We start from the raw sequence: 21,402 nt of genomic DNA, 5'->3' as shown, positions 1-21,402 counted from the left end.
GGCAATTGCATAGGTAGTTTATTCACTGCAAATATTTTATTAGAACAAACTGTAAATAAAAGTCAAAGTGTCTCCTTCTCCTCAATAAAAATATTTAATTGTATGGTGTTTCTTTTAAAAAAATTTTTTTTAATTTTTTTTTAATGTTTATTTATTTTTGAGAGAAAGAGAGAGTGAGAGTGGGGGAGGGTTAGAGAGAGACAGAGACATAGACTCTGAAGCAGACTTCAGGCTCTGAACCAGACACAAGACTTGAACTCATGAACCATGAGATCATGACCTGAGCTGAAGTTGGAAGCTTAACTGACTGAGCCACCCAGGAGCCTCAATTGTATGCTGTTTCTTAAAAGAACATCTACTCAGTAGCAAGCTTTATAAGTTTTGTAAGGGGATAGAGCTTACAGCATTATCCCATAAGAAGTTTTAAACACTGAAGAAGCTTAATTCATTGTCACAATTCTGCATTTGTGTCATTAGAATGAGACAAGGATGAAAATCATGATTCCAGAATAATTTTACTGATTTCTACCCACTTCCTATCTTGGCCCTCGAACACCGTCCTCTCTGAACTTGAATGGCCATGTTTTCACTCATTTCCCGAATGTGGCAGCTGCTCATCTTTCTACCTGGAGCATTTACTCCATCGATTCCCTTTTGATGATGTTTCCACTGATAAACTACAAACGCTGTGAACCCAGGTCAGTATTAAGTGACTGAGTGGGTCCCTCGTCCCTCACAGCCCTCAGAAGGAACCACACGTGCCGACATCTTGATTTCAGACTTCTGGTCTCCAGAATGTGGGACAATGCATTTCTGTCATTCTAAGCCATGCAGTTTGTCATGGCACAGAAAACTAGTATACCTTTAAAGGAACTATCAGGGCTTTTCTGATTTTCTATTCTTTTACTTTTCCATTTTAAATATTATTTTCTTGGGGCTCCTGGGTTGGGTGTCAGACTTCAGCTCAGGTTATGATCTCACAGTTCTTGAGTTGGACCCCCATGTCGGGCTCTGTGCTGACAGCTCAGAGCCTGAGGCCTGTTTCAAATTCTGTGTCTCCCACTCTCTTCTCCTCCCCTATTTATGCTCTGTGTGTGTGTGTGTGTGTCTCAAAAATAAACATGAAAAAATTTAAATATGATTTTCTTCACTTAAATAGATATTTTTAAAAATATAATCATGAGCCATACTAATGGCAAAATCTTGAAAAACATAAGGAAGAAGTTCATTTCTGCTTCTTCATCTCTGGCCTACCGTTCTTAATCTCCAATAGAGCCACTGATCAGAGGCATCTGTGCATCATTCCAGCAATACATAGGCACAGTCAGGCAAATACAATATTTAGCATTTTCTTTTACTTAAATAAGTAAACTTAAATAAGTAAATGGTATACATAATGTCCTGCAAGCTGATTTATTGCTCTTAATAAGATTTCTTTTGTACTGCTCCATATCTTTACTCTGTATCCTTTTTTTCTAAGAATTACAAAATATTCCATTACATGGATGTTATTTAACTAGTTCCCTATTGATGGATGCTTGAGTTGTGTCAAGTTCTGTTACTATACAAAGCACTCTAATAAATTCCCTTGCAGACTTTATAAAGTATACCTGTAGGATAAAGTCTTAGCAGAATAATTATATTTGCAAGATATTTTCAAAATGCCTCCCATGAAGGATATAAGTCTCCTTTCATATGAATTTATAGGCATTGCACCCTTTTCTTAATGAAAAAGTTCAGTTTTAGGATCAATGTGGTATGTAAACAATGATTTCAGGTGGATTATGCTGTAATTATTTATTGCTAATATATACCTCAGCTAATTTTCTATGAATGTTCATTAGGTATCTAATAATGTGAATCACATAAGAACTATTCAGTATTTTATAGCTTGCTGACTACAATACAAGGAAAGCAGTTGTTCAATTTAGAGACAATGTGAAGATAAAAAAAAAATTCTTTGCTTTTGGAACAAGATAGTGAAATTAGCTCCTCAGGAACCTCATTTCTTTCTTTCTTTTTAAATGGAAATGTAAGTATCTTATTAGTTCCAGGTGTATACCATAGTGGTGCAATATTCTTACACACTACAAAATGATCCTCATGATAAGTCTAGTTACTATCTGTCACCTTACAAAGTCATTACAATATCATTTACTATATTCCCCAGCATACATTACATCTTCATGACATTTATTTTATAACTGAAAATTTGTACCTCTTAACCCCCTTCACCTATTTTGCAAGTCCCCCAAAGATTTGTTTCCCGTAGCTATCAGTCTGTTTCTGCTTTGTCTCATTTGTTCATTTGTTTTGGTTTTTAGATTCTACATATAAGTGAAATCATATGGTATTTGTCTTTCTCCGACTTATTTCACTTAGCACAGTGCACTCTAGCTCCATCCATGGAGTTGAAAAAGGCGAGAGCTCCTTCTTTGTTATGGCTGAGTAATATTCTATTATATATTTATATAATTTATATAAAATTATAAATATACGTATATACACACATACATATATATCAGTTCTTTATCCATTCTTCTATCAATGGACACTTAGGTTTCTTCCATATCTTAGCTGTTGTAAATAATACCACAATGAACATAGGGGTGCATGTATCTTTTTGGATTGGTATTTTCATTTTCTTTGGACAAATATCCAGAAGTGGAATTGCTGGAATTTATGATAGCTCTATTTTTAATTTTTTTGAGGAAACTCAATAGTGTTTTCAATAGCGGCCACACCAGTTTACATTCCCACCAACAGTGTTCAAGGGTTCCCATTTCTCGACATCCTTGCCAACACTTGTTATTTTTTGTCTTTTTGATAATAGCCAATCTGACAGGTGTGAGGTGATATTTCATTGTAGTTTTCATTTGCGTTTCACTGATGATTAGTGATGTTGCGATCTTTTTGTGTGCCTTTTGGCCATCTATATGTCTTCCTTGGAAAAACGTTCATTCAAGTCCTCTGCCCATTTTTTAACTGGGTTATTTGTGAATTTTTTACGTTAAGTTATGTGAGTTCTTCATATATTTTGTATACTAGTCCCTTATTGGATATATGATTTGCACATATCTTCTCCCATTCAATAGGTTGCTTTTTTGTTTCATTGATGGTTTTCTTCACTGTGCAAAAGCTTCTTAGTTTGATATAATCCCTTTTGTTTATCTCAGCTTTTGTTACCCTTGTGTAAGGAGAATGGTCCAAAAAAAATATTACTAAAACCAGGCTCATAGAGTTTTTACCTATGTTTTCTTCTAAGAGTTTTATGGTTTCACATCTTACATTCAATTCTTTAATTCACTTTAAATTTATTTTTATATATGGGGTAAGATAGTTCTCCAGTTTTATTCTTTTGCATGTATCTGTCTGGTTTTTCCAGCACCATTTATTGAAGAGACTGTCTTTTCTCCATTGTATATTTTTGCCTCCTATGTCATAGATTAATTGGCCATATAGAAATGGGGCTTGGGGGCTCTTATTCTGTTCTATTCTATTGATCTATGTGTTTGATTTTGGGGCTAGTACTATACTATTTTGACTACTATAGCTTGCAATACAGTTTGAAATCAGGAAACTCTAGCTTTGTTCTTTCTCAAAATCGCTTTGACTATTTGGGGTCTTTTGTTGTTCCAGACAAATTTTAGGATCCTTTAGGAACCTAATTTCTTGTCAGAAAGACCAGTCTTGATATAGAGGGGTCCCTGCCTCCCTAGGAACTGTACCAGGATTGCCAAGTTTGAGAAGTCACTACTGACTTACAGGAAAAAGCAGCGGTCCAGGAGGAGAGGAAGAAATGGGTACCTTGGAAGGTGTGGATTTCTTAGAGAGTGAATGTGTATTTTTAAATTTAGATGGGCATTTTTCATTATTTAGTAGGAGAAGGAGAGAATTGTTTCATCTTAAAAGGGTGATTCCATGGGGCCAGAAAAGCAAGTAAGATTTAAAAATACCTACCAGATCAAATAGTCCGTGCCTCTAAAAATATGGTAATATCACATCAAAAATGAGAAACACCACAAATTCCTTTATGGCTAAACATGTTTTTAAGGAATTAAATAGGTTTCCAGAAAAATTGGTAACAAGAAATAGTGATCATGGATTCATGGATAAGTAGGGGGTAAAACCAAGGGCACCTTAAGATTCTTCTGTTAGTTGCTACAACATTTCATGAAAAATTAGTAAAATTTTAAAATTATATACTACACATATATACTCTACACATGTTTGAACAAGGAAATCCCTGATAATTATCTCATTGGATTCTAGTGAGAGCTATGACAACCCAGTAAAGAATTTGTGAAATCTCCAGCAAAATGATGTACTCTAAATGTGGAGCTCTCTGGGGTTAAGACCATTTTAAGCAACTCTGCTAAATACCACCTTTTTTGTGTATCTAGACTCTGAGGCTCCAAGGGATGACACTTAAGATCAAAAGAGCTGTCATTCATTTTCCTGAATATGCCTGAGCCTGAACAAATTACTAATCACCCCAGTGAAGAAAGAAAGGAGAGATGCTAATGAGTTTTTTTCTTTCAAGATAGTTTAAATTTTGTTACTGGTAGGGGTAAGCACTTTTAATAGCTAAGGCAGTACTCAAAAAGATTCATATGGCCTGAGAAGAATAGGTTTCACAGACTCTTAGAGGAAAAGAGAAGTTTGGCTGCATATTCTATCTCCACAGTGGTTTCACCAAGTATGAGTTTGTTTCTCTTCCACAGCAAGAAGCACAGAGGACAGCCCAAAGTTGGCACTGCATCTCTGTAGCCTCATCTATGCCCTGGGCGCTTTCAAATTTCTGCTCATGGCCGTCTCATGGTCACAGCATGGCTGCTCCCCCTTCAGGCTCACATCTGCATTCCAAGCAGAATCAAGAAACAGGGTGACCAAAAATGTATAGCATCAAGGAGGCAAAGCTTATATCAGGGAAGCAAAACTTCTAGAAATTCATAGCCAATTTCCACATTCACTTACTAATTTTATTTATTTACTTATTTTGACCAGAATCGTGTTGCATGGCTATGTCTAGCTACAAAGAAGACTGGGAAATAGAATTTCTTCTTCTCCTCCTCTTTTCTTCTTCTTCTTTTCTTCTTCTTCTTCTTCTTCTTCTTCTTCTTCTTCTTCTTCTTTTAATGCTAGATAGGTTGTTCTGCACAAGAAAACAAAGGTCTTTTGTTAGAAAGGAGGAAAGGAGAATGGGTATTCTGTAGGCACCTAACTTTTGCTGCCGTACTTAAGAGATCATTTAATGCAATTTCCACCTTCTTTTTCTTCCACCCTTCCTCATTTTATGTTGAGAAAACTAGATCAAGTGACCCACTCAATATCATACAGACAGTTCATGGCAAAGCTGGAACCAAAATTTGAAAGTATGATCCCTTAACACAGTGGTGCTCTTTCCAATGTATGCCACTATTCTCTTAGTTCATAAACTGTGCACAGAGCCCCCCCAGTTACACAGATACCATTCTTCTTCTCCTTACTCCCTCAACTCTGTTTCCAGACTCAGGTCTGTATTTAGCCATATGCTTGTCTCATTCAACCTTAAGAGTCACATTGTTTGGCTGCAGCCAGAAAATGAATAATGTCCACGTCAGCAGGCTGCTTTGGCTTTCCAAAATAGTGAAGACTTTAACCTAAAGGGTTAAGATTTATGAACTGCAAACAAAGATTAACTGCTAAGGAGAAATAAAAAAGGAAACACAGAATACAATAGAATATTCTTTGACCTAAACCTCAGAAAGGAGAATATGACTAAGTTTCATTTACCTTAAAATCTGCTCTCCCTCTCCTAACCTCTGCTATATCTATCTTTTGCAATATTACTTTGATTCCTGTGCTTAGAATTTACTAGAGCAGGGGGTGCTTGTGTGACTCAGGTGGTTAAGCATCCAACTCTTGGTTTTGGTTCAGGTCATGATCTCATGGTCTGTGAGTTCAAGCCCTGCATCAGGCTCTGCACTGACAGTGCACAGCCTGTTTGGGATTCTTTCTTTCCCCCTCTCTTCCCCTTCCCCACTCTCTCTCAAAAATAAATAAATTAACTTAAAGAAAAATAATTTCCTAGAGTCATGGCTGTTTAGTTAGAACCAACATGTCTGATCCTACCAACTGTCACAGAACAGTAGCTGATGGGAGCGTCCATCTGAGGCAGAAATAGCACCATGCCAGGTAGCAATTCAGACACAAAGGCCAAAGTTCACTCAGTCTGGGAGTGGTCCCTCAGTCTGCCTCCCACTCTGCTTTTCTGTGTTCTACATTATATTTATTCTATTATCATAGGCTCATACGTGGGATCCTGGGTATTCAGAAAGTGCAAACACTAAACATTTCATTTTATTTTATTAAAAAAATTAATGTTTTACTTATTTTTATGAGAGAGACAGAGAGAAAGAGAGAGAGACAGAGAGACAGAGTATGAGGGGGCGGAGGGGCAGAGAGAGAGGGGGAGACACAGAATCCATGAAGCAGATTCCAGGTTCCAAGCTATCAGCACAGAGCCTGATGCAGGGCTGGAACCCAGGAACCATGAGATCATGACTTGAGTCAAAGTCGGATGCTTAACCGACTGAACGGTTTAAAAGATTACCATGCTCGGGGCACCTGGGTGGCTTAGTCAGTTGGGCATCCAACTTTGGCTCAGGTCATGATCTCGCAGTTAGAGGGTTCAAGCCCCACATTGGACTCTGTGATGACAGCTCAGAGCCTAGAGCCTGCCTTGGATTCTGTGTGTATGTGCCTCTCTCTCTCTTCCTCCTCTGCTAGCACTCTGTCTCTCTCTCTCTCTCTCAAAGGTAAATAAAGATTAAAAAATATTTTTTTTGTTTTAAATAAAAAAAATAAAGAAAAGATTACCATACTCTATTGCCATCCATTTGTTTCAGAAGCTTTGAAGTCAGAACATGCTTCTGTATTATTAAACTTTTTCTAAGCTGCATCTATGAAGATAATTAGAACAAATAAGAGGTACATTTCAGTGCAGGATTAGGAAGACACTTCTGACAATGAGCTAGACTGTGCCACGTGAGGTTAGGGATTTGCATTCTCAGCATGGCACTTTGCACATTCTAGGTATTGATACTTTTCCATTTTGAAGATGTATTCAAAAATGCTTATGACCATGTTATGAATTAATTGTTCTTCCTCTGAGTAGGAGTTTGTAGTAGACAAGCTCGGAGATGCCATCTCAAGAAAGATTCTGTGATTTGATCATTAAAATGTAGATTGTCAGCATATGAGTTCCTTAAAAATGACTTTCTTCTTTTACTTAAGATGTCAGATAAATCCTTTCCCTGCCTTATCTTATGGCCTTTGACGTGACATTTCTTCTCATAGTTCTCATTCCCTGATTTTCCCATTATTCAGTTCAGATGTTACCTCAGAAAAGCTCCCATGACTAACTCACCCCAAATAGCCCACACCCACTAAGCAGTGACTGAGCTGGGCCCCCCACAGATCAGCACATGTAACAGTACATTTTTCTCAGTGATGGATCCATGTCAATTACATGTTGGGCTTCAGCAGAAGTAGCTGGGACTCTGTCAGCTGTGGTCTGGACTTTCTAATGCCCCCCGTGTGAATATTAGGATTTGTCCATGAACACACACACACATACGTACACCAGAAAGACCCCAAACAAACTAATCTTCAGGCAAAGGTTTATCTAAATCCAGAGTTTTAGAAATGTCTCAACATTATTTGCATGAATCAATCTACTATCTATGTATCTATTACCTTCCTATCTATCATGATCATCATCATCTATCTATATCTATACACATAAATATATATATGTACTGAAAGGTATCTTTTTATTAAAACATTGAACACTGCGTCTCAGTCTAAAGTACCTGAGTTTAGGTGCCTTGGTGGCATGTCCATGGTGTGTTTTATATGGCATATGTTGTTCTGTAACAAAGCATTTCTTGAGTTGTTTTCTCAATCATGTGTCTTAGAAATCTCTCCATATTGGTTCGTTCATTTTGGTCTATCTTTATGCATTACATAAGGCTTTCTCTAGAGTAGACTCTGAGAAGTCTGATATCAAGGCTATGGAGTCTGTGATTTTTTTTATTTTAGTATAAACTTTCCTCCAAAAGTAGCTGGACTAATTTGCAATCCCATCAACAGTGTATAATGATATTTCTCATTGTCTTCTCTAATGTTTAATGTAAACATTTTTTTGCAATTCCGTAAATGTTTAATGTCATTTTTCTAGCCTTAAAAACAGGTCCAACCTGCACCAAAAATAAATGTATAGATGGATATCACACACACACACCACACACACACACACACACACACTCATACATATCGTACATAGATGTTTATTCAGACAAAAACTCCTCACAACATTTATTAACTTTGTGTCATTTTAATTGATTTTTATAAGGAGCTCTTTAACACAAATTACTTTCCTAATCTTTAATCAGTATTCTAAATTCCAGTTTCAGTCATTAATTTAAAAATGGAAATATGTATACTGAATCAAGATTTTAAGAAGTCTGTACATCACCCTCGTTCCTTTTGTTCCTTACTATCCTGAACCTTCTCATGTGAGATGTGGAAATCTGAGTTGGGTGTGAGGTTATGTGAAAGGGTGAGGGATGGTGACTAGAAATTGCTCCTTAGAGACAGTTACAGAGCAAAGAGGAGGGCAAACCCATTCATTATTTCTCTCCATTACCGAGAATTTATGATATGAAGTGAGAGACAATTGAGCCTAACCATTTATGCATCCAATAAATATTTGCCTACTATATGGTAGGGACTGGGTATATGTGTGAATGAAATAATTATTTGCTCTCATATAGTATTCAGTCTGGTGGAAAAGACACAAATAACAAATTATCACCAAATGGTGAAGGGCATGAAGGAAACAAGCGGAGGTGACATGGACTAGGGAGGGGCTACATAATCATGCTAGAGTTTCAAGAAGGCTTTGCTGAGACTTAAAACACAAAAAGACACTCTCCAGGAAAAATGAGAGGGAAAGCATTCCCGATAGAAAGAATAGCATTTTTACCTGCCCCAAAACATGATAGACTGTGAGAGCCTGATGAAAAGGGAGGCAGTGGAATCAGGTGAAGGAGGATGGAGGGACACAGGCAAGGTACAGGTCCCAATACCTTGTGAGAATAAGCTAGGAGATCACTTTGTAGTGTGTACACACGTTGAATTGTAATGTTCCACGCTTGAAACACATATAATGTTATATATCAATTTTACCTCAATAAAAAGAGAGCACGTGTGTGCATGAGACAGAGAGAAGGAGGGGGGGGAAGGGAGGAAAGAAGGGAGGAAAGGTAAAGGGAGGAAGGAAGGAAGGGAAGAAGGGAGGAAGGGAAAAAGAGGAAGGAAGGAAGGAAGGAAGGAAGGAAGGAAGGAAGGAAGGAAGGAAGGGAAGAAGGGAGGAAGGAAGGAAGGAAGGAAGGAAGGAAGGAAGGAAGGAAGGAAAAGAAGAAGGGAGGAAGGGAAAAGAGGAAGGAAGGAAGGAAGGAAGGAAGGAAGGAAGGAAGGAAGGAAGAAGGGAAAAAGGAAGGAAGGAAGAAAGGAATGAAGGAAGGAAGGAAGAAAGGAGGAAGGGAAAAAGAGAGGAAGGGAGGAAGGAAGGAAGGAAGGAAGGAAGGAAGGAAGGAAGGAAGGAAAGAAGGAAGAAGGGAGGAAGGGAAAAAGAGAGGAAGGAAGGAAGGAAGGAAGGAAGGAAGGAAGGAAGGAAGGAAGGAAAAGAAGAAGGGAGGAAGGGAAAAAGAGGAAGGAAGGAAGGAAGGAAGGAAGGAAGGAAGGAAGGAAGGAAGGAAGGAAGGAAGGAGGAAGGGAAAAAGGAAGGAAGGAAGGAAGGAAGGAAGGAAGGAAGGAAGGAAGGAAGGAAGGAAGGAAGGAAGGGAAGAAGGAAAAGGTAAGTGAAAATGAGAGTATTCTAACCTGCCAGTACAGGGGAGAGTTGAAGAGAGATTTCAGAGAGCCAAACTGCTGCTCTCCACTGCACATGTCAGACTAGAGAATGAATTGCTTTGTACATATCATGCCTCTACAATGATACTCACTGCAGTGAGATGCTACCTATTTTTATAAATACATGAACATGTTTTGAAAAAAATATATGTATTTGACTCCATTTCTGACATATCATGGGTCCTTAATAAATGTGAATTGAAATGGAATTTGTCTGTTAATTCTCCTCAAATATTTCCCACTTTTTCACATTAATGGCTTTTTATTCACTTGATATATGGTCTTCTAATACAGTATATTTTTAATGAATCAACAACACACAGGTATGTTTTTAAAGTAAAACTTGCATCCATTTCTTTTAAAAACTGGCAGAGCAGTAATAATATCAGTGACAGTATTAATGCAACAATGAATGTCAGTGCCAAAATAAAGATTGAATTGCCATTGGAATTTATATTTATCCCTCAATGCAAGTAGCTACTTCTAGCACAAACAACTTCTGACAACCCAATACCGTGAGAAGGGTAAGCAGTTGCTCCTTTTTATCTATAAAGTTTATTTGGCACAAAAAAATCTTATTCTTTAGATTTTATTACTATCTGTCATGTTCACTGCAGCTAATTTCTATCTATCATTTTAATGCAGGATTGTGGTTTGCTGATTCACCCAGAAGAAGCCTGTGGATTACAGCCTATTTCCTCTGACTACATTGAAGCCATTTCACAGCCTGAACTAAAGATCTGTCCATCTGGGGACACAAAAGGTGACTATTACATTGGGTGTCACTTCTCTTAAAAAAATTATTTGATATAGATGAGTGTACGCTTATTTGGTTTTTTTTAATTTTTTTTAACATTTATTTATTTTTGAGACAGAGAGAGACAGAGCATGAATGGGGGAGGGTCAGAGAGAGAGGGAGACACAGAATCCGAAACAGGCTCTAGGCTCTGAATGGTCAGCACAGAGCCTGACGCGGGGCTTGAACTCACGAACCGTGAGATCATGACCTGAGCCGAAGTCGGACGCCTAACCGACTGAGCCACCCAGGCGCCCCGAGTGTACGTTTATTTGAACTATCCTTATACAAAAAAAATCAAGGTACTACACAACTTTTTCATTAGTATGAACTGTAACACATGTAATTAATGCATTATTTTAATATATGAAATATTTGTTAAATGCTTTTCTTTTCACCCTCCGCTCTTTGCCTTGTGAATCCATATTCATCTACAGATATCAGCCAAAAAGTCACTTGTGCCAGAAAGCCTTTCTTCAGCCTCTGATTTGTTTCTTTATTATACATTTTCATTGTACTCCATGCTTTTCTTCCATGAGAATTTCCACAATTATTTAAATGCTAAGTATGTAATTAATTCTTTGGTGTCAGTCTTCCCAGATTGTGAGCTGCACGAGGACAGGGAATCTGACTTGTTCACACTATCAGTTCACTTAGTACTATAATTTCTACAGAGTACGTAGACTATGTCAGCCAAAGAACTGTCTTAAGGAAACAAGTTTCGTTTCCTTTGATTATATAAAAAAAAAAAAATCCTTGAGAATGATCTCTCATGTCTCCCATATATTGAGCATTAATAGAAGCAGGAAAATCATAATGTCAAATTGGAATTATAGTGTTGAATCCTGCCTAATTCTAGAACAGACCCGGAATGAGACACCTTGGTGCCACTATCCACTTTCCCTGTTTACCTCCTTCCCCAGCACTTTTCTTTCAGTGGAGTCTAATGGGGTCAATCCAAAGGTGGGGACCAAAAATGCCTCCAAAAAGATAAGAGGAACAGGGAGCATCTTCTCTGAGATTTCTGCTTGCCCATCTGGCCTCACGACCCCAAGTCTCCCTTCATCTAAAAAGTCTAAGAAAACACTCAGGAGCTTTTCTACCCTCACCATGAACTTCACACCACAACCTGAATGGGAAATGAGTTTCACAAACGAGCAGTACAAATCGCAATTTGGCACGCACGGTGAGCAAGCGTGGGCATATCCCTGTTCTTGAACATGTGTTCTAAATAATAAATTACAGTCGCTGCGTAGGGAGGGATTTACCCATTATGACATGTCAGGAGGTATGATTTATGATTCTCAGCTAAATGAGATATACACTCTTACGTACAAAGAAGACCCCGATGTGTCTAGTTATGGATTTTCTTTATCAGATGACATTTTATGAGAATCATAAAACAACTTAACTTTCTTCCTGCTATTGAGCCAAGTCAAAAGTTCATCAACAAAAAGTTGAAGATATGGTACTGAGATTCCTCAAGAAGTGGCATCTTTTTCTGTTCATTAAATTTGCTGTAACTTACGCCAGGCCCTGTCATGAAGCTATCTCCATGCCTGGTCCTTAACAGGAGATGCTGCCTTCGAACAGGGACCTTCTGGTAACTTGAGTAGCGAGGCTTCTTTAGAGAAGACCCCAAAATTGACTCCCCAGTCAAGCCCATGCCTCTTAGCCCGACGATACCAGGCCTCGTAATCTGACCCTTCTAGGCCCCCATAATCTGGCCCTTCCTCTCTCCCAGCTCCTCCCAGCCTCTTGGTTTCACTTCATGCCAATAATGCTGCTGCAGGGTTCCACATTCTTGTCCATGCTGTCCTGTGCTCCTAAAAGTCTTCTCATCTTGGTCCAATTCTCCCGATGCTATATTTTCCTCTCCAGGAAGCCTCTCCTTACCACCCCACCCCCTGATTAGCTCCCCAGAATACTTTGGGCACATGTTTACCGTAGCACTTACTTCATTATGTTTCAAGTGTTTAATTTCTCTCTCTTTCTCTAATCAGTAGTTTTCAAAGTGGAATGGTACATCTGAGCAAGAGGAGGGAGTGGCATGGGACAGTCCCCAAGATGAAGCCAGTAAAGCTTAAAATACATACACATTTATTTATGTCTAATCATTCTTATTTTTGTTTTATAACAAACATAATACATCGATATGGAAGTATAGGTACCTACATTACAGTGCGTGTGTACTAATATAGTAAGGGTGCATTAGCAGTTCGTTTTTATGATGACTGCCCTAGATTGTGTTTCTCCAGAGCCGAGATTGTCCCTCATGCATCTTTCAGTGTCTAAGATGATTCAAAAATGATTGCTGAACTAAAACCGAGATCCAAGCCCTCCTCCTTTCCACAGAAGATTGCGAGCAGTCAGGGCACAATCGACCAGGGAAAACTGCTTCACTCTTATGGTCCTAAAGATCTAAAGATTCCAAACAAATAAGTGAGATCGGCAACAGCAGTTTGCGCGAATGGAGTTTTGTTGCCAGAGACGATTTCCTTCCTTGATGGTGGGACTCCCTCCTGCTGAAAGAAGCTGTCACGGTGGGACAACATTGGGAGGAAGTTTATTTAGGAAGTCCAGCCTTAACTTGCATGACCATAGATTAGTTCTGAAATCTTATTTTCACAGCACATTACAGTTATTTAGCAGGACTGGGTCCGTTTTTTCACCTTGCCAACGAAATGATGGTTTATGTGTCTTTTCGATAACGCTAGCTAATATCATTTTGCGTGACTTTTGTTCATATTTTTAAGTTGATCTTAAGCCTTTAGAGAAGAATCTAACTATAAAACACAGACTAAGAATAAAAGTTCTTGCTTAAGAAAGAAAAAATAATTCTAATCTAAAGAAAGAAGAAATTTATACAATGATTTTGAATGATAATTACCTTAAAGGAAAATAACTCCAAAGGCATTTTACGACATATAAACAAAAATATTTTATCATGTTTTATTTGTAGCAAGGGAATATGACAACTTACACTTTAATACTTCTAGTGTTGAAAATATGATGTGTTTTTTTCTTCTTAAGGGAAAACTGCTTTATTTTATAACAGTGTAGAGTCAGGATTTAGTGCCATCTATATGATTTTACATCTCAACATGGCCCTAGGTCACAAAGTTGAGTTTCTTCCCTCCATTATGTCAGCCAATCTGATTCACTTAAATGGCTGGAATCTAACTTGCATTAAATATAAAGCTATAATTATAAACCAAATAACTTCTCCCAAAAGCCCTATTTATTCCTCAGAATGTCATTCCCTAAAACATATGTCATACTCTATTTCAGAAATCACAGCTTTGATTCATTCAATGTTTAAATATATAACATAGAATTCATGTCTCTCTTTTTGACAATTTTAGTTAAGAGCTGGTATCATTTAAAATGTCAAGAAACTCCAGTCTTGCAGATGTTATACAGATGTCTATTTCAAGCAGCATTACTAAATCACAATAAAAAAGGGGGGGGGCATTTTAAACCAATACAAAAATGCAAAGCGTTATGACTGTATAAATATATAGTAGTATGAAGCATTGAGGCCAAGATTTCAGAGACCCAATCAGGGGTCCTTTTGATGTGCATGAGATTTTATGCCCACAAACTAATTGTGCCCATATTTGGATTTTTGTGCATGCAATTGGCCACTTATTTCTTCAGCTTTAGAAGCAAATGGCCAAAGAAGACCTCAGCTTGTACAAAATTAGCTGTCAGCAAGGTTAGAGCAGGACAAAATGTCTGGGGGAGAGGACGCAGGTGCCCTTAAATATTCAAGGATCTGATGAAAACAGAGACCTTCAAAATATTATTAGATATAATCTCATTAGCAGAAACACATTTATGTCCCCAACATACCCACCATCCTATTAGAAAGAAAATTACCCATCTTTTTTTTTAAACATAGTCTCCATCAACAGGTGAACCCACTAAATAAATCCAGCTTTTAAAAATAAAGACATTCATTAAAACAACCTGATGTGGGCTTTCCTATAAACAAGTGCTACCAAAGAGACCATTGGGCCATATTTCATTTTCAACTGATGATTTTGTGATAACCTCGCCTAATACGACAAAAGGATCAGAAAATTGGAGACTCCAAGACTTCAGTCCTGGTCCAACCTGTCATTAACAGCATGATCCCATTTTTTTCATTTAATTCTTGTGGCCTCAGTTTACCTCATCTGGCAAAGAGGAGGGTGGACACAAGATCCAAAGCCCATTCCACTACATTCAAGAGGATGCCCACTGAATACAAATCATCGTGAAGATGTGAAGATGTGAAGAAATTGGTTACTGATTACAAACCCTATATTCCAGGGCAAAGTCAGAATTAGAAGCAAGTTATATTCTAAATGAAAACCACAGAAAAATCACAAAACGGAAATGGATGGAGAAACAAGCATTTTTGAGGATAATCTTCACATTGCCATTCAAAAGCCAGCACCTCTCCGTCTTTTAGTAGCACTGCTCTTCTCTACATTTGGAAACTTTGGAAATGCCTTTTACCGAGCAGACCTTTTTTTCTCCTATATGTAATCTTTTGTGGAAGCCACTTATTTCTTCAGCCCCTGCTGTCAGGGTGGCTTCGTCACCCAAAGTACCACCCACTCCATCTTTCCAAATCTTGTCTATCCAGAAGACGTGAACACATTTCAAATGCTCCATGGCAATTCTGACTTCTGTGATGCTTTCTTTATTCTGAACTACCACGGCTTACTTGAGGTGGAGGCGGAGGAGTAAAATATATTCACCGATTGCTGGGTATCGGGCACTATGGCAGGTGCCATATGTATTTTCCTCATAGAGAGAATATTAAGTAATTTTTTCAAGCCAAACAGTGGTTCGCAACTGTGGCTGCATATTGGAATCACCTGAAAAGCATTTAAAAAACACCGACGCCTGAGTTCCATACCGGGTGGTTCTGATTAAATTGGTCCAGCATACGATCCGAGCATGGGGATTTTAAAAAGCTTTTTAGGTGACTCTAACATGCAGTGCTGAGGTCCACAGAACTAGCTAGAGGCAGAGCTCAGGTGTGTGTGTCTCTAGAGCCCAGAATCTTTTCATACCACGCAGCTATTTTTACTCAATTACGCCTTTTTTATTATGCTGTAACTATTTTACATGTATAAATTGTAACCCTCTAACCTGATTGTAAATTTTTTGAGGCTTAACATTGTAGTTAAGAGGCTTAAATATGTTAATATATGAAAGTGCTCAGAATATCCCTAACCTCTGGCAGGTGCTATGAAATGTTAACTATTTTTTAAAATTATTATATTTTAACATCAGTAGCACCTAACATCTTGTAGGGTAAATACTTCAATAACGTTTTAGGTTAAAATCCTCCTAGAGAGTACTATTTTCTTTCATCTCCCCCAGTTCTCTCTTAATATACCCACACTTCTTTTTTTCTTTTCTGTGATCAAGTAGGAGGCCATAAGCTAAACCTCCTCTCGTATTTTATCATTTCTAACTATTTCCAAAAACACTCACACAATTCTGACATCCTTGAAGTCATGCAATGGAAGCACACCATATTCATTGCTCAAAAGTAGAGATTCTTCCCTCTACCACACCAGATACTTTTGTTAGCAGAACCACAAATCAAAGCCAGAATGGACAAAATTGTTAATTTTTTTTCTTTCTAACTCAAAAAGTAGCTGGGAATATTTGGCTCCTCAATGTTTTGAAGAGAAACATCTAGTGGTAACATAAGCAAGACCTTTAGGGTAGAGCATGTGATTGTTGGAGACGTCAGGGCATTCTCCACAAAGGATATAAATAACCACTCTGTATTCAATGTTCTAGTTCAAACTCCATTTCTGAAAAGATGAAGAAGGAAAAAACAAAAATAAAAAATCCTTTCTTGATTTTTTTCTGATTATGAACATCTCTACTCACACTAGAAGCTGAAGCGTTTTGAATACATATTATCACTAAAATAGAAAAGATCGCAAATGCATTGAGAATATTCATTTATCTTATAAACATTTACTAAAGCTCATGACCTACTCTGTGCCTGAAGTCAGCTAGTAACAAAGATAAATACGATATTGTAATTGTGCTAGATATATTAAGCACATTATCCCATTCAGTCCTCCCATCAACCGTCTGAGAACAGTACATACCTCATCTAAGGGCTGGAGAAATGAAGGCCACAGAGCTAGAAAGAGCTGAAGAGATTCACACCAAAAAGGTCACCGATCAAATTAAGAGCAATAACTAGTCTTCGAAACAACAAACTAGCAGTATATTGAAGTAATTCTCTTATATCTTGACTCTCTTGAAGGCAGGGGATAGATGTATTATTGGCTTGCTAAGCTAAGCATGTCTCACGCTAATAAAGATTAGTGGTCAATTACCTCGATATCAGTGGCTTCCCATCTACTTTGGTTCTATTAAGTGCCTAGTGTACTCTTTAAAAACAAGTAATAATTGAGTAGTACCCAATCACTTAGTTTTTTGTAAGGATGCAGTTTCACAGAGCAGGACCCGTACTTGACTTTAGCATGGACTGTGTTCTTTCAGAATATTTTTACCTGTTGCAATTCTGTTTGGTTGTCAGGGGGGTGTGCGTCGCTCCACAGATGTACGCAAGAGTGGTCTTCTCACTGTAATATTTATAATACTGTGCCATAGCTGAATTCTAAAGTAACTTGCAAGCTGTAATTTCACTAGTAGAATGTGAACAAAGGTCCTGCTGTCTATTCCAGGCCAATGGATCGTGCCTTGCCTTAGCTGTTCAGACAACAGGACCTGTGACTGGAGAGAGATAACGTGGCAGCCTCAGAACTGCCAGTACAGCGTTCTAACTAAGCCTCAACTCCAGCGGTGCCTGGGGGGAAGGAAGGTAGGTTCCGGATCCGGCAGGGGAAGCCTTTAATTTCTGCCACCTGCATCACCAAAAGCCACGCTGTTGTATTTAGTAGACCAATTCCTGCTCTCTTACTCTGCGGAGGATAACTAATGCAATGCAGTCTGGCTTTTTGAATCACGGGCAAATGTTAGAATAGAAGAGCCTTAACAATTCTTGCTCAATTATTTCCAAATAAGTCTACTTGACAGATGGAGGATATTAAAGTCATGTCCTGTGCTGACCCAATTCCATGCTGGTTTTTCTCAGCACAAATTGGTGAGCGCTTGCCACGTCAACTGACAGATGGAGGTTCAGAGCAGCTGGCCTGGTCAAACTGCAGCTCTAGCGAGGCACTGCGGTGACAGCCGACGTCTGCAGCTCGCTTGCACAAGCCATGAAATGTTCTTGCATGTGAGACTCACTTCTGCTAGAGCTTCCTGGGTGCATGAGACACTAACCTTCCTGATCTTCTTTCACATTCCCGGGCAGGTCTCAAACGGACCTCACTAGGCTGCCTTTGCTTTAGTGAGGCTTCTAAGCTGATTTGTTGGACACGCAGTGTCTTCTTACTAGGCGCACTCTGAGTAGGTAGATTCCGGCAGAGCCCTTGGACGTGCGAACCGGGCACATAGACTGAGATGCTTGGTTAACATGAAGTAAGTAATTCTTACCCAGATTTTCAAAGTTCTTTCCTTACAAACTGTTTGTAAGCTCTCACAGATGGGCAACACGGAGTTCCAAAATTGATTTTTTTTAAGTTCTGTTAATGCAAAAGGAAATGAGTACTGGAATGAATGTATGCCAGCTTTTCAGATTAGGCCTATGGTTAGATTTTCTACTAGCAAATAATTTAAAAAGAATGACAGTGGGTGTGGGGCAGGGCAGGAGGATGGACATTTCTTCATGGTGATTCCAATACAACTGCACCAATTTTCATGACTGAGAGTATCTCTAAATATAAAAGCATCAGTATTACTTACTTTTAAAAAGGAAAGCAAGGGGGAGGGGCACCTGGGTGGCTCAGTTGATTAAGCATCCAACTTTGGCTCGAGTCATGATCTCACAGTTAATGGGTTCAAGACCTGCGTCAGGCTCTCTGCTGACAGCTCAGAGCCTGGAGCCTGCTTCGGATTGTGTCTCCCTCTCTCTCTGCCCGTCCCCTGCTTGCAGTTCATCTCTCTCTGTCTCTCAAAAATAAATAAACGTTAAAAAATAAAAATAAAAAATGAAAGAGGCGCACCTGGGTGGCTCAGTCGATTAAGCGACTGATTTCAGCTCCGGTCATCATCTCAAGGTTTGTGAGTTCGAGACCCATGTCAGGCTCTGTGCTGACAGCTCGGAACCTGAAGCCTGCTTCAGATTCTCTGTTTCCCTCTCTCTCTGCCCCTCTCCTCTCATGCTGTGTGTCTCTCTCTCTCAAAAATAAATAAACATTTAAAAAGTTTTTTTAAAAAATAAAAAAGAAAGAGAAGAAACCAAACATTTAGGCTTTTATTAACTGTCACTTAATATTCTTATTAACAGAGAATTGATTGTGTGCAAGGAACTAGGTGTGCTGCTAACTTTCATACCTTATGTCTGACCAAACTGTAAGCTTCATGAGGACAGGGAACATGTTTGAATCACTGCTTAGCACAACTTTTTGACACGTAATAGTCACTTAACAGATATTTGTAGAGTAAACAAATAAATTAAAATCTTACTTCTTTCTCATCACAAATCTGTGAGGTAGATATTGTATCTGTTTTCTACTTAAGAAATTTAAAGCTCAGAGAGATTGAGTAATTCTCCCATGATCACACATGAATGTGTGGCTGCTACTCTGACATTTTTAACCACCAACTTGGATAACCCAACATCCACATCTTAGAAATGCAGGACTGGAAGCAATGAAAATAGTTGTTGCTATAACAGTCAGACTTCTCTAAACTCTTCCAGGATACTGTTCCGACCTCAGAATTTAGAGCATTCGGGAAAATTCCAAGATGTCACAGTCTATTAACCTGAAAGGCAGTAGATGTTCATTTAAGTTCATAACTAAATTCCATGGCTTTTGACATGACACATACTGTTTCCTGGGCTCATTTTATTCCTCTGTAAAATAAAAGAAGCCTATATGATCTAATCCTATGCTGTAGATTAATCAGCTTTGTAGGAAGCTAAAAGCCCTTTTCCTCCTCTGTGTTAAAATATCATAGACTGGGGTCATTCCCCATAGTTCTGTAGGCCGAGATCTCTGAGATCTGGAGACCAGCAGGGTTGGGTTCTGGTGAGAGTTCCTTCCCAGCTTCCATCGGCTGCCTTTCTGTTGTCCTCACAGGGCAGAGAGCTCTGGTCTCCTCTCCTTCTAAAGACACTAATCCCATCATGGAGGCCCCACCCTCATGACCTCATCTAAACCTAATTACCTTCCAAATGTTCCACCTTCTAGTACTATCACTCGAGGGGGTAGGGTTTCAACACATAAATAAACCCAGGGTGGGGGGACATGGGGAAGGGACACAAATGATACGGTCTTTGCTAATTTCAAGGTAGATTATTAGCAACTCTACAAAGTAATGATAAGAAAAAAGGAAGATCCCTCTTTCTGTCTGTTAGGGAGACAGAATGTTGCAAACTCTAAAAATAACCCCTATATGCAGATAAGGTGCTCCTGGCAGAGACCAGTTAGCTGGCTGCGTGGGGTGGGGTGGGGGGGCCTTCTCTTAGAGATTCTCTTAGTCCAGAGGTGCTATTCGGACCTTCGTGCTCAGAACTCCAATTTGTTAGCATGCTGGCAGTGATTCTACAGAGTCTGATTTGTTTACCAGGATGCTAAAGTTTTCTATACACGCCAGGGAAGCATTATACATTTTTAGCAGAGGAATGACACAGCTAGAATTAGAAAAATCTTTCTGCAGCAGTATGGAGACTGCCTACGGGGAGGAGGAAGTGGGTGCTAGGGAAGCAGAGGCTGTTTCGTGGAAAAATTCCATCATGCAACATTGAAGAGTCAAAGAAAGTATAGATTCTAAGTATAGATTTCTAAAGAAGTACAGATTCAAAGTTAGTATATATTCAATAGTATATGTATACAATAATGCCACTAATATAAAAACTTAATACATACATACAAGCATGCCTACACATACAGAAACATTTTGGAAGTAACACAGTTAAGAATGATTATATAGGAGGGTGCCTGAGTGGTTCATTTGGTTGAGCATCCAATTCTTGATTTCGGTTCAGGTCATGGTTCTTTCGTGAGATCGAGCCCTGTGAAAGGCTCAGCATTGAGCACAGAACATCTGGATCTCTGTCCCTCTCCCCAGCTCGTCTCTCTCAAAAACAACAACAACAACAACAACAACAACAACAACAAAATAAATGATCACATAAGTGAAAGGGAGTGGGAGAAGGGTGGGGTGGTGATGGGACCAGCGACATATTTTGGGAGGCCCAGGGCAAAATGAAAATGCGAGAGCCTGTGTTCAAAATTATTAAGATTCCCAAGAAGGCAACCGCAAAGCAATAGCACGAGTGCCAGGCCCTCCCGCTACATGGACTCTGTGCAACACCCAAGGTCACATGCCCATGATGCCACCTCAGGTAGCAGAACATGTTTGGCGAAGGATGAAGAGATCTTTTAAAATATCTGTATGATTTTCTTTTTTTTTACAATGGGTGCATATTTTTAAATCTAAAAATCTGTACTTTAAAATTTAAATCAGAACTAAGGCAGAGGCAGTGGAAATGCAAAGGAAAGAGACCCTGAGGAAGAAATCTTATATTCACATCATGGACCTGG

The 21,402-nt window shown here is 38.8% G+C and overlaps 1 protein-coding gene across 6 annotated transcripts in view; it reads left to right on the top strand.

Moving 5' to 3' along the window:
• Positions 1–21,402, top strand: part of CPED1 (cadherin like and PC-esterase domain containing 1) — a 270,661-nt gene that overhangs the window by 213,946 nt on the left and 35,313 nt on the right. For all 6 annotated transcript variants that reach the window (XM_058724477.1, XM_058724479.1, XM_058724474.1 and 3 more), the window contains 2 exons: positions 10,606–10,723; positions 17,473–17,609. In XM_058724477.1, coding sequence (XP_058580460.1) covers positions 10,606–10,723; positions 17,473–17,609 — 255 coding nt within the window. The remainder of the gene's footprint in view (positions 1–10,605; positions 10,724–17,472; positions 17,610–21,402) is intronic.

The sequence above is a fragment of the Neofelis nebulosa genome, chromosome 4 (assembly GCF_028018385.1).
Source record: "Neofelis nebulosa isolate mNeoNeb1 chromosome 4, mNeoNeb1.pri, whole genome shotgun sequence".
Classification (NCBI taxonomy): domain Eukaryota; kingdom Metazoa; phylum Chordata; class Mammalia; order Carnivora; family Felidae; genus Neofelis; species Neofelis nebulosa.
The sequence above is the reverse complement of the archived record's forward strand: the minus strand, read 5'-3'. Positions and strand labels throughout refer to the sequence as shown.